Raw genomic sequence first — 14217 nt, 5'->3', positions numbered from 1 at the left:
ATTAGTTACACATGACCTTGACATATCATACATTTGAATCAGATGTAATATAATTTCTCATTTTTCTGAGTGCAAGGAAAGGCAGCAATCTCTTACTCCATCTGGTGGGATTCTGGCTTCTGGTGATCCTCATCCTACTCCATTTTAAAAATGATAGGATTGTGATAAAATCACTGAAGTATAAAACTATTTGAAAATGAAAAAAGTCAGGTACCTAGCCAAAAGCGATAATCAAAAAGTTATAAAATTCAAAGCAAAGTAGCAAGTTGGAAATAATGTAAAGTTAGATCAAATAAGAGTTACTTACTTTCTTGGGAGTCCCTAAAACTTGGCAGATTTTGAAGATTTCATCAATTTCACTTGTCCCTGGGAACAGAGGTCTTAGGGTATAGAGTTCGGCCATGATGCTTCCCACAGCCCACACGTCAATGGGAGAACTGTACACTGAAGATCTTAGTAAAACTTCAGGAGCACGGTACCTTTGAAAAATAAGACAAAAACCAAAAAGGCTGTTTGGAGTACGACCTTACAGGCGTATGGGCAGTAGAACAGAACTCTAGTCATTAGTTTCAATCAAGGGATACTTATTTTCTCCTGTGTGCCAGGCATGTGTACGTGTGTTGGGATGGGCTGGACATGACACATTCACAAGGGGTGGGGCTCTACAGGAACCTATGAAATGCCCATGAAGCCTGAGATAGGAACTCAAATGAATAACAGGGAAATAAGTACTCTCTGATATTTTAAGAAAAAAAAAAAAACATACCCCAAGCATCATGTCCAGCATATATTCACATGAAGGGTAGGAAATGAAAGGTTAACAAAGATTATCCCTGAGTAGTACATTTTTTTCTTTCTTTTTATCAGTTTTAAAGTGCTCATACCAAACTGGGAATGGAACCACCATTTGACCCAGCTGTCCCACTCCTCAATTTAGACCCAAAGGACTTAAAAACAGCATACATTAATGTTTATAGCAGCACAATTCACAATAGCTAAACTGTGGAACCAAACTAGCTGCCCTTCAGTAGAGAATGGATAAAGAAACTGTGGTATATATACACAAGGGAATATTACTCAGCATTAAAAGAGAATAGAATTATGACATTTGCAGGTAAATGGATGGAGTTGGAGAATACAATGCTAAGTGAAGTTAGCCAATCCCAAAAACCCCCAATGCTGAATGTTTTCTCTGATCTAAGGATGCTGATTCATAGTGGGGATGGGGGGGGCAGCGTGGGAGGAATGAAGGAACTTTAGTTAAGGCAAAGGGGAGGGAGGAAAAGGGAGGGGGCATGGTGGTAGGAAAGGCAGTGGAAGGAGATGGACATCATTACCCAAAGTACATGTATGAAAACACGAATGGTGTGTCTCTACTTTGTGTACAACCAGAGACATGAAAAACTGTGCTCCATTTGTGTACTACCAACTGAATTGCATTCTGCTGTCATAGATAACAAATTAGAATAAAATTTAAAACATGCTCATACCATCAATCCAATCTTCTCTGTAGACAATAATATTTTTTTAAAAAAATTTTTTTAGTTGTAGGTGGACACAATACCTTTATTTTATTTATTTTTATGTAGTGCTGAGGATCAAACCTAGTGCCTTACACATGCTAAGTGAACATTCTACTGCTGAGCCACAACCCCAGCCTAATAATAATATTTTTAATTGAGGAAAATATGTAGAAGACCAAAGGTACCTGGTAAGCCCAGCACAAAGTCTGCTAACTGGACAATATTTTCAATTCTAACTTTTTTTCTCCACATTGAAACATGAAAATATTGCAGTACAAATGTTTTGTAGCACTCTTTTTGTTTTCACCTAGAGTTCTTTGACAAATATTTTTAACAGCTTTCCTGAGAGATGATTCATATAATATACAAGTCACCCTTTAAGCTATGCAATTCAATAGCTTTTAGTATATTCATGATCAATTTTAAGACATTTTCTCTATCTTTCTTATTCACCTCTCCCTTGATATCCTGTACCCAGCCCTAAGCAGCCACTAATCAAATTTCTGTCTCCACTTGCCTACTGTGTACTAATTTCCTAACAACGGAGTCGTACATGATTGTAACTAGCTCCTTTCACTAAGCATAACATTTTCAGGGTCTGTCCATATTGTAGCATGTATCAGCCCTTCATTTTTAAAAATATCTTTAGTTGTAGATGGACATAATACCTTCATTATTTTATTTATTTTTATGTGGTGCTGAGGATTGAACTCAGTGCCTTACACGTACAAGGCAAGTGCTCTACCATTGAGCTACAACCCTGGCCCAGCCCTATCTTTTTATTGCTGAAAAATATTCTATCAATTTGCCACATTTATTGACCCATCCATCAGTGGAAGGATGTTTGGGTTATTTCTGTTTTGGGCTGTAATGGATAATGCTGCCATGAATATCCATGCACAAGCTTTTGTGTGGACACCTTTTCTCCTGGGTGTACAGCTAGGTGTGGAATTTCTAGACCACATCGTGCCCATATTTAACCACTGAGGAACTGTGGCCTTTTCCAAAACCTCTCTATCATTTTATATCCCAGCAGCAGTTTATTAGGATTTTGCTAATTTTGTACATTCGTATCAACACCTGTTATTATGTTTTGACAAATATTTTTTGTGAGACAAAACTGATTTATATTTTGCCAAACTTAGACACAGAAACACTTAAGTATTCTCACTTCCATTCCATGTCAATATAGAATCTAAATTTATCCAATTAAAAATAGGATCTCATTCCAAAGAATCTTCCCTCAAGAGATTTTCCAAATGTAATTACACATTTAACAAAATACAGCTACTACATTATTTGAACTTTTATCATTTCTTCAATTCCACCCTTGCTTTTGTAGATAAATATTGACTTCCTGTCTTCAGACTTTGTTTTCAGTAACTACAAGTTGCTATAAGCTTGGATTTTTGGTCCTCTGTTTATTGAAAATTCTGATTAAAAATTTCCAAGTGATTTGAAACATAACACAACCAAAATTTAAAGGACTTGTTTACAAAGAAGCTAAGGTGCCATTGTCAAATCACCTAAATTGGGTTACACAGTAATTCTTCAAAGTCAATGGCAGACAGCAAGGAGAGAAAGCACATGCTGCCATGCTCCAGTTCTTCTTAGTGAACTTCAGTATCCTCAAGACTTTGTAGTTCAGTTATTCTCCCTCAGCATGTGTGCGGATGATTGGTAAATTCTGGGGATGGTTTATATGTTGACTGGCAGCTTGTGTGGATGCAGTTCCAAACCAGACCCACATCATAAGCAATTCTTGCCGCTTCCTCGGTTCCATCTTCATTTGGTAAGAACATTGTTCTTATGAAGTTAGGCTTGTGGAAATGTGTATTTGTATTATCAATGTAAAAACAATACTTTCATTTTCAATGAAGAATTTTTAAGTTGAAATTAAGGTAGCATTCACAGTAATGTCAGATTTTTCCCCTTTCACAGAATGAGCCTATTAAAAGTTTCATTTTGATTCTACGAATCATAATGAAAACTTAGAAGTCGTTGCTAGAAATAAAGTAACTGAGTTTTTCCTTTGAAGCATTTCCACTTGTTTTAAAATGGCATCATTTAACTATGACATCCTTCCTCCAATAAAGCACGTGTACACGCACAGCCAATCACTTCACCTTTCTACTTGCACAAGATGGACCCAAAGTGGACAGAAATTAACTCAGCATTGCGTCCTAGAATAATGTGAATTCATCCGAAGCTGCACGTGCTAACGCTGTCCTTAACAGTCTTCTAAAATGCTACTAACTTTTCAAACAGACGCTAACACTGCCTGGGGAGAGTTGCTTTACTCTAGCTCAGCGACTATGTACCCTGTGGATGGCAAATGTCACTTAATGTTTTGTGTAAATTCATCAGCAATTTCTCTTTTAAGAAACAAAAAATACATTTTTTAAAAATGAAATATGCAGTTTTCTTTTGGAAAATTACTGATGATAAAAAGATTTCAGTGCAAAACGATTTCTTAAGAAAGCATCACCAAATGTATTCCTCACCTCAGGGTAGTTTGAACAAAGTACCACAACCCAGGAAAAAAAACAGGAATTTACCCGCTGTGTCTGGAGGCTTGGTAGGGCTATGGTCTGTAGGGGCAGATCTGTTCCAGGAAACTCTTCCCCCAGCTCCTGGTGTTGCTCTTGGCCATCCTGGGCCCAGGACATACCACTGGACCTCTGCGCCCGACTGCTTTCCTGGGAGCCTCCCCTTCTCCCCCGTGCATGGCTGTCTCTGTGTGTCTTCTTATGAGGACACCAGGAAGACTGGATTAAGGCCCACCTGACCCCATCAAGACCTCAGCTTAACCCAGTTTAGAATGAGATTACATGCACATGTACCAGGATTAGGACTTCAATATATCTTTTAGGGAGACACAATTCAAACTAGAACAACGAACAAGAAAATAATTGTAGATTTATACTTTGTAATAATCACCGTAGAAAGAATATTCAATTTTTTTTTGAGTCTGTGTGTGTATGTGTGTGTGTGTGTGTGTGTGTGTGGTTTGAGGATTGAATTAAATAGTGCTATATCCCTAACCTTTTTATCTTTTTTTGAGACAGGATCTTGCTAAAATGCCCAAGCTGGCTTTGAACTTGTGATCCTCCTGCCTCAGCCTCCTGAGTCACTGGGGGTACAGGTGTGCACCACCCTGTGGGCTTCAAACCACTTTTTTTTCTTTTTTTTAAAAAAATATTTATTTAATTTATTTTTAGTTGTAGTTGGACACAATATTGTTATTTTATTTATTTATTTTTATATGGTGCTGAGGATCGAACCCAGGGCCTCCCATGTGCTAGGCAAGTGCTCTACCACTGAGCCACAATCCCAGCCCCCACTTATTTTTTCATTACATATTTTATTTGGAGATGTTTACACAAGTACAGCTAAATTTTTGAGAAAGAGGATGTTATTAAGATTATCGTCAGTTTATTACAAAAGAGATGTGGAAATTCTTTACATGATCAAAGATCTCAGAACTTCAGTGGAATGGACAGCTTCATAGGATGCCATTTCAACAGTGATTTGTTTCAGTCTCCATGCTTTCCAAGAATGTCACCATGTCTCAATAAGAAATGATCCTTGTCATCTAGAACACTTTGGTGCCTCCACACTCTGGGAGAAGACCTTCATCTCCAACCTTCACGCTAATTGGCTGAATCTCCCACCCTTTCCTTTAGAGCCTGACCCACAGCTACTACCGTTGCTTGCAATACTTTTCCTTGAGATTTTTCTGGAAGCATAATGCCTCCTTTGGTTACAGTTTCGGCTGCACTCCTTTCAACCAATACTCGGTTAAAAAGTGGAAGAAACTCTCTAAATGCTTGTCCGGCTATGACTCCCGCTGCTGAAGTTTGGACTCTACTCTCGTGCTGCTGCCCCAAAGAGACCCCTCAAAGCACTTCTGATATACCCTACAGGTATTTTACAGAGGAGTAATGACCTCCTACACTTCCTGTGCAGCCACGATGCCACCAATTGGCACCTCAAAGCTATGGCTTAGGCCGTGGCACAAGTGGCTGGCCGGCAGAAGGAACAGTGTCAAATACTTTTGTTGCCACCCACCTTGGAAGAGGTAGCTGAGGACCACTCCTGGCTAACACATTTGTCACACTCTTCAGGAAAGGCATAAAGAAAGATGGGAAATAACTGGCCATCTTTCGTATTTTGCCATGTGTCAAGATGCAATCTTGGCTCACTGTTCACATGTCTCTAAGTTTATGGAAAAGAGCCCAGAGGAAACAGGAAGTGTGTTGATAATGGCACCAGCTGGGACTGTCCTGGGCAAAAGAGACACACAGTCACTCTATCCAGGCTCATCCTCAGACCTCTCCTCTAACTATACTGTTCCTTTGGTGATCTCAGCCAATCCTGAGAGTTGAAATACTGGGGTCTTCTGAACTGATGTCTTCAGCCCAGCCTCTGCCCTTGGGCTCTGGATCACACATCTAACTATCACTTTGGCGTCCACTGGCTGTCATCTCACTCCACCCAAGACAGAACTGTGCTTTTCCTGCCAAGGCCTCCGTAGCATTCCACAGCTCAACGAGTGGTGACTTCATCCTTCCAGAAAATCTGGACAAAAACCTTGGAGGGTTTGATTCCTTCCTCTTATCCCGCACCCTGCTTCATGGGGAAATGCACACAGAATCCCACAATTCTCACCATCCACCCAGCCAGCAGGTTCAAGTCACCATCTTTCCCTGCCCAAATTATCTGTCTCCCTGCTTCTGCCCTGGATCCCCTAAAACATGCTTTCAACATGGCGGCCGGGGTGATGCCTGCAAAGCTGGTAGGTCCTGGCATCTCTTCACACAATCTTTCTGGAGCAGCTCCACTGGCTCAGATTCAAAACTAGTCCCGACAGTGACCTACCAAGCCCTGTGTGATCTGGCCTCCCTGCAAACTCTCTGCCCTCATTTCCTACTGCTGTGCTCCCCACTCATCCTGTTCTTTTTTTTTTTAGATTCTTTTTTTTTAAATTTTATTGTTGGTTGTTCAAAACATTACATAGTTCTTAATATACCATATTTCACAGATTGATTCAAGTGGGTTATGAACTCCTATTTTTACCCCGTATACAGATTGCTGTATCACATCAGTTACATTTCCATTGATTTACAAATTGCCTTTCTAGTGACTGATGTATTCTGCTGTCTATCCCATTCTCCACTATCCCCCCTCCCCTTCCCTCCCCTCCCCTCCCCTTCTCTCTCTCCACCCCCTCTACTATAAATCGTTTCTTCACTTATATAATTTTTCTCCTACTCCTCCTTTCCTCTTATATGTAATTGTGTATAACCCTGAGGCTCACCTTCCAATTCCATGCAATTTCCCTTCTCTCTCCCTTTCCCTCCCGCCTATCATCCCTGTTTAATGTTAATCTTCTTCTCAAGCTCTTCCTCTCTACCCTGTCCTTGGTTACTCCCCTTATATCAAAGAAGACATTTGGCATTTGTTTTTTAAGGATTGGCTAGCTTCGCTTAGCATAATCTGCTCTAATGCCATCCATTTCCCTCCAAATTCTATGATTTTGTCATTTCTTATTGCAGAGTAATACTCCATTGTGTATAAATGCCACATTTTTTTAATCCATTCATCTATTGAAGGGCTTCTAGGTTGGTTCCACAATCTTGCTATCGTGAATTGTGCTGCTATGAACATCGATGTAGCAGTGTCCCTGTAGCATGCTCTTGTTAGGTCTTTAGGGAATAGACCGAGAAGGGGAATAGCTGGGTCAAATGGTGGTTCCATTCCCAGCTTTCCAAGAAATCTCCATACTGCTTTCCAAATTGGCTGCACCATTTTGCAGTCCCACCAACAATGAACAAGTGTACCCATTTCCCCGAATCCTCGCCAGCACTTGTTGTTGTTGGACTTCTTAATGGCTGCCAATCTTACTGGAGTGAGATGGTATCTTAGGGTGGTTTTGATTTGCATTTCTCTGACTGCTAGCGATGTTGAGCATTTTTTCATGTACTTGTTAATTGATTGTATGTCCTCCTCTGAGAAGTGTCTGTTCAGGTCCTTGGCCCATTTGTTGATTGGGTTATTTGTTATCTTATTGTCTAATTTTTTGAGTTCTTTGTATACTCTGGATATTAGGGCTCTATCTGAAGTGTGTGGGGTAAAGATTTGTTCCCAGGATGTAGGCTCCCTGTTTATCTCTCTTATTGTTTCTTTTGTTGAGAGAAAACTTTTTAGTTTGAGTAAGTCCCATTTGTTGATTCTGGTAGTTAACTCTTGCGCTATGGGTGTCCTATTGAGGAATTTGGAGCCCGACCCCACAGTATGTAGATCATAGCCGACTTTTTCTTCTATCAGACGCCGTGTCTCTGATTTAATATCGAGCTCCTTGATCCATTTTGAGTTAACTTTTGTGCATGGCGAGAGAAATGGATTCAGTTTCATTTTGATGCAAATGGATTTCCAGTTTTCCCAGCACCGTTTGTTGAAGATGCTATCCTTCCTCCATTGCATGCTTTTAGCCCCTTTATCAAATATAAGATAGTTGTAGTTTTGTGGATTGGTTACTGTGTCTTCTATTCTGTACCATTGGTCCACTCGCCTGTTTTGGTACCAGTACCATGCTGTTTTTGTTACTATTGCTCTGTAGTATAGTTTGAAGTCTGGTATCGCTATATCGCCTGATTCACACTTCCTGCTTAGCATTGTTTTTGCTATTCTGGGTCTTTTATTATTCCATATGAATTTCCTGATTGTTTTATCTATTTCTACAAGAAATGCTGTTGGGATTTTGATTGGGATAGCATTGAACTTATAGAGAACTTTTGGTAATATTGCCATTTTGATGATGTTAGTTCTGCCTATCCATGAACAGGGTATATTTTTCCATCTTCTGAAGTCTTCTTCTATGTCTCTCTTTAGGGTTCTGTAGTTTTCATTGTATAGGTCTTTCACCTCTCTTGTTAGGTTGATTCCCAGGTATTTTATTTTTTGGGGGGATATTGTGAATGGAGTAGTTGTCCTCATTTCCGTTTCAGAGGATTTGTCGCTGATATACAGGAATGCATTTGATTTATGCGTGTTGATTTTATATCCTGCCACTTTGCTGAATTCATTTATTAGCTCTAATAGTTTCTTTGTAGACCCTTTTGGGTTTGTTAGGTATACAATCATATCGTCTTCAAATAGTGATAATTTAAGTTCTTCTTTTCCTATTTTTATGCCTTTAATTTCTTTCGTCTGTCTAATTGCTCTGGCCAGTGTTTCGAGGACTATGTTGAACAGAAGTGGTGAGAGAGGGCATCCCTGTCTTGTACCAGATCTTAGAGGGAATGCCTTCAATTTTTCTACATTCAGAATGATGCTGGCCTGTGGCTTATCATAGATTGCTTTTACTATGTTGAGGTATGATCCTGTTATCCCTAATTTTTCTAGAGTTTTGACATAAAGGGATGCTTTTTCTGCATCTATCGAGATGATCATATGGTTCTTATTTTTAAGTCTATTGATGTGGTGAATAACATTTATTGATTTCCATATATTGAACCAGCCTTGCATCCCAGGGATGAATCCTACTTGATCATGGTGTATAATTTTTTTGATACGATTTTGAATCCGATTCGCCAGAATTTTATTGAGGATTTTTGCATCTAGGTTCATTAGAGATATTGGTCTGTAGTTTTCTTTCTTTGAAGTGTCTCTGTCTGGTTTAGGTATCAGGGTGATGTTGACCTCGTAGAATGTCTTTGGAAGTTCTCCCTCTTTTTCTATTTCCTGAAATAGCTTGAAAAGTATTGGTGTTAGTTCCTCTTTAAAGGTTTTGTAAAACTCTGCTGTATACCCGTCTGGTCCTGGGCTTTTCTTAGTTGGTAGTCTTTTGATGGTTTCTTCTATTTCCTCTATTGTTATTGGTCTGTTTAGGCTGTCTATATCTTCCTGACTCAATCTGGGCAGATCATATGACTTAAGAAATTTATCGATGGCTTCACTATCTTCTATTTTATTGGAGTATAAGGATTCAAAGTAATTTCTGATTATCTTCTGTATTTCTGAAGTGTCTGTTGTGATATTGCCTTTTTCATCCCATATGCTAGTAATTTGGGTTCTCTCTCTTCTTCTCTTCGTTAGCATGGCTAAGGGTCTGTCGATTTTATTTATTTTTTCAAAGAACCAACTTTTGGTTTTGTCAATTTTTTCAATTGTTTCTTTTGTTTCGATTTCATTAATTTCAGCTCTGATTTTAATTATTTCTTGCCTTCTACTTCTTTTGCTGTTGTTTTGCTCTTCTTTTTCTAGGATTTTGAGATGATATATGAGATCGTTTATTTGTTGGTTTTTTCTTTTTTTAAGGAATGCGCTCCAAGCAATGAATTTTCCTCTTAAAACTGCTTTCAATGTGTCCCATAGATTCTGATATGTTGTGTATGTGATTACATTTAACTCTAAGAAGTTTTTAATTTCCTCCTTAATGTCTTCTATAACCCATTGATCATTCAGTAACCTATTGTTCATTCTCCAAGTGATGCATGATTTTTCCTTCCTTCTTTTATCGTTGATTTTCAGTTTCATTCCATTATGATCAGATAAGATGCATGGTATTATTTCTACTCCTTTATATTGTCTAAGAGTTGCCCTGTGACATAATATATGATCTATTTTTGTGAAGGATCCATGTGCTGCTGAGAAAAAAGTGTAACTACTTGATGTTGGGTGGTATATTCTATATATGTCAATTAAGTCTAGGTTGTTAATTGTGTTGTTGAGTTCTATAGTTTCCTTATTTAACTTTTGTTTGGAAGATCTGTCCAGTGGTGAGAGAGGTGTGTTGAAGTCTCCCATGATTATTGTATGGTGGTCTATTAGACTCTTGTACTTGAGAAGAGTTTGCTTGATGAACGTAGCTGCACCATTGTTTGGGGCATATATATTTATGATTGTTATGTCTTGTTGGTGTATGGTTCCCTTGAGCAGTATGCAGTGTCCCTCTTTATCCTTTTTGATTAACTTTGGCTTGAAATCTATTTTGTTTGATATGAGTATGGACACTCCTGCTTGTTTCCGCAGTCCATATGAGTGGAATGATTTTTCCCAGCCTTTCACCTTCAGTCTATGTATATCTTTTCCTATCAAATGCGTCTCCTGTAGGCAACATATTGTTGGATCTTGTTTTGTGATCCATTCGACTAGCCTGTGTCTCTTAATTGGTGAGTTTAAGCCATTAACATTTAGGGTTATTATTGAGATTTGGTTTGTTCCTCCAGTCACATTTGTTTATTTATGTTACTAAACCTGATTAGTTTTCCTCTTTGATTACTTCCCCCCTTTACTGTCCTACCTCCCACTGATGGTTTTCAATGTTATTTTCAGTTTCCTCTTCCTGTAATGTTTTGCCAAGGATTTTTTGAAGAGATGGTTTTCTAGCTGCGAATTCTTTTAACCTTTGTTTATCATGAAAGGTTTTAATTTCATCTTCCATCCTGAAGCTTAATTTCACCGGATACACGATTCTTGGTTGGAACCCATTTTCTTTCAGTGTTTGAAAAATGTTATTCCAGGATCTTCTAGCTTTCAGAGTCTGTGTTGAGAGATCAGCTGTTATCCTGATTGGTTTGCCCCTAAATGTAATCTGCTTTCTTTCTCTTGTAGCTTTTAAAATTCTCTCCTTATTCTGTATGTTGGGCATCTTCATTATAATGTGTCTAGGTGTGGATCTCTTATGATTTTGCACTTTCGGCGTCCTGTAGGCTTCTAGGATATGGGATTCTGTTTCATTCTTCAAGTCTGGGAAGTTTTCTCGTATTATTTCATTGAATAGATTGTTTATTCCTTTGGTTTGGAGCTCTGTGCCCTCCTGTATCCCAATGACTCTTAAGTTTGGTCTTTTAATGTTATCCCATAATTCTTGAATGTTCTGTTCATGGTTTCTTAGCAGTCTTGCTGAGCTGTCTATGTTCTTTTCAAGTTGAAATACTTTGTCTTCATTGTCTGATGTTCTATCTTCTAAGTGATCTATTCTGCTGGTAGTATTGTCAATTGAGGTTTTAAGTTGGTTTATTGCTTCCTGCATTTCTAGGATTTCTATTTGTTTGTTTTTTATTACTTCTAACTCCCTGTGAAATTGATCTTTTACTTCCTGGATTTGTTTCTGTAGTTCCTTGTCAATGTGATCTTTCATTGTCTGATTTTGCTGTCTCATGTCTTCCTTGAGACTCCAGATCATCTGAAGCATGTATATCCTGAACTCTTTATCTGACATTCCATCTGTTGCAACTATTACCTCTTCTAGAGTTGAGTTGACCTGCATTGCTTGTGGTCCTTTCTTTCCTTGTCTTTTCATATTGCTTGCGTTTCTTTCTGCTTGGTGAAACTGTTGTGTTTTTGAAATTTTTCCCCGTTTATTTATATTGCTCTTGTATAGTTGGGATATCTCTCTTGTAGGGCGGGTAGTGGCTGTGCTCCTCCTCTAATTAGGGTGATCTATCTACCACGCTGGTTGGTCATAGGTCTGCCCACCCTGCGGGCACGGGTGGCTGCTCTACTCTGCCCCCACTCCAATTGTGGTGACGTTCCTACCACGTCCTCGGATCGTTGGTCCTGATCCGGATGTGAGCGGCAGCTCTTCTCTACCCCTACTCCAATTGGTGTGACGTGTCTACCACGCTGGTCGGCCTCCAAGCCTGTTCTGCCGGTGGGTCTCAGATCTGCCCACCTTGCGGGCCTGGGCGGCAGTTCTGCTCAACCCCCACTCCCAGTGGGGGTACCTAACTGCCTCTCCAACGGGTCTCTGGGCCCCTTCCGGACGCTGGCGGCGGCTCTGTTCAACCCCCACTCCAACCAGTGTGACGTGACTGCCTCGATGCTACTCGTCCACCACACTGGCAGGCTGCCGAGCCTGTCCTGCCAGTGGGACGCAGGTCTGCCTACCTTGCAGGATCAGACGGCGGCTCTTCACGGCCTCCACTCCAAGTGGGGTGACTTGGCTACCCTGCCGTCGGTCGCTGGTCCTGTTCCAGGCGTGGGCGGCTACTCTCCTCGGCCCCAGCTGCAGTTGGGGTGTCGCAATACCACTCCGGCGGGTCCCTTAGCCTGCTCTGGGTGCAGGCGGCAGCTCCACTCTGCCCCCCAGGCCCCCGCAGCACCCAGCAGGGCCCGGACCAAGAAGCAGTCCCTGTAGGATCCCCAACCCTGAGCCAGAGCAGCTTCGGGAGCCAGGAGCCGGTCTCTCCGATCCCCGCCACGTTCTGCTAGGAGCAGGCTCCTCAGAGCAACCGCCGCGGGTTCCCCAACCCCAGGCCAATGCAGCCCCGGGAGCCCAAGCCTGGCCGCACCAGACTCTCCCTGCTCGGTGCACGCTCCGCTGGGAGCAGAGTCTAAGACGCACTTCCCGCGGGCTCCCCAGCTCCGGGCCAAAACTGTTCCGGGAGTCAGAGTCCCGCTGCCCCTCGTCGCAAGTTTCACTTGTGGCTGGCCTCAGCTCGCGGTCCCAGCAGGTTCTGCGGCCCTGGGCTCAAGCAGCCACGGGAGCCAGAACCCAGCCTCTCCGATCCCTGCCACACTCTGCTAGGAGCAGGCTCCACAGAGGTACCCCAGCCTCAGGCCCAAGCAGCCCCGGGAGCCCGAGCCTGGCCGCTCCAACCTCTCCCAGCTCAGTGTACGCTCCGCCAGGGGCAGGGTCAAAGACGCAGTCCCCGCGGGCTCCCTAGCCCCGAGCCAAAACTGTTCCGGGAGTTAGAGCCACGCCGCCCCTCAGCGCACAATCCACTTGTAACTGGCCTCCGCCCGGAGTCCCCGAAGGATCTCCCACCCTGGGCCAAAGCAACCCGGGGAACTAGAATCTGGCCGCTCAAAGTCCGGCGCCTGCCTTGCCAGGGGTGAGGCCCGAAGAGTATTCTCCTCAGAGTTTCCAATCCCGAGCCTGAGCGATCTGTCTGCGCGACGCAGGCAAATACCAGCCTGGAATCACCTGTTCCGTAGCTGAATGAGCTGAGATCAGTAGAAAACAGGGATGATTGCATCAGCTCTCCAAGATGGCGGCTGCTGTCCTCCTCCGTGTTCCGACCGGTGTCGGGAATCGAACTGGACCGGTTTGCTCCTCTGTCTCAAAGCTGGAACTCAGCACTCAGCGCGGCCAGTGCGCCACTGGCAGGAGCCTCCAGAATCCGCTTCACTGTAATCCCGCTCTGGTACCTTGCCGCTAATTAACTAGGGCGAGTCCCAGACTCCATCTGCGGGGCGGTCCGCTGACCAAGTACTGCTACCCTCCGTGCGGAGAAATCGCCCGCGACCAAGCCCCTGCAGCCGAATCCCGTGCGCTGGAAATCTGTCCTCTAGATTCAGGAGCACCTCAATTTCACTGGAGATTCCCTCCAAGGTAGCCTTCAGCCGTTTCACCTCGTCTTTCCGCCATCGCCTTCCCGCCGCCGACCCTCCCACCAAGGTGTTGATTTTCTAAATAAAATCTTTGTTAGATTCTTAATGATAATTTTGATCACCTGGTTAGAGTGGTGGTGGTCAGGTTTCTCCACTAAAATAACTAACTTTCCCTTGGTCTCTTGTAGCTATCTTGTGAGAGATACTTGAAAAACTATGTAGATGCTGCTTCTCACCTGCCTTTACCCATCCATTGATGACTGGGCACATTCTCATCCTGTTCTTTACAGAACTTACTAGGGGCACATTTCTGTCTCAGAGCCTTTACTTTCACAGCATGGGTTCAGTCTGA

At 42.1% G+C, this 14217-nt stretch overlaps 1 protein-coding gene and 1 pseudogene across 5 annotated transcripts in view; both read right to left on the bottom strand.

The window, feature by feature from the left end:
- MAK (male germ cell associated kinase) overlaps positions 1-14217 on the bottom strand; it is a gene marked incomplete at its 5' end in the record, with an annotated part of 53922 nt that overhangs the window by 22687 nt on the left and 17018 nt on the right. For all 4 annotated transcript variants that reach the window (XM_081295254.1, XM_081295255.1, XM_081295256.1 and 1 more), the window contains one exon: positions 308-479. In XM_081295254.1, the coding sequence (XP_081151380.1) occupies positions 308-479 (172 nt within the window). The remainder of the gene's footprint in view (positions 1-307; positions 480-14217) is intronic.
- Positions 4670-13902, bottom strand: LOC308650355 (10 kDa heat shock protein, mitochondrial-like; annotated as a pseudogene). Its single transcript has 2 exons — positions 13887-13902; positions 4670-5421 (listed from the first exon to the last, which is right to left on the bottom strand). The product of its transcript is annotated as a 10 kDa heat shock protein, mitochondrial-like (transcript).

Source organism: Spermophilus citellus (genome assembly GCF_964194105.1).
Source record: "Spermophilus citellus genome assembly, chromosome: 5".
NCBI classification, from domain to species: domain Eukaryota; kingdom Metazoa; phylum Chordata; class Mammalia; order Rodentia; family Sciuridae; genus Spermophilus; species Spermophilus citellus.
Note: the sequence above shows the minus strand (reverse complement) of the source record. Positions and strands in the feature narration are given on the sequence as shown.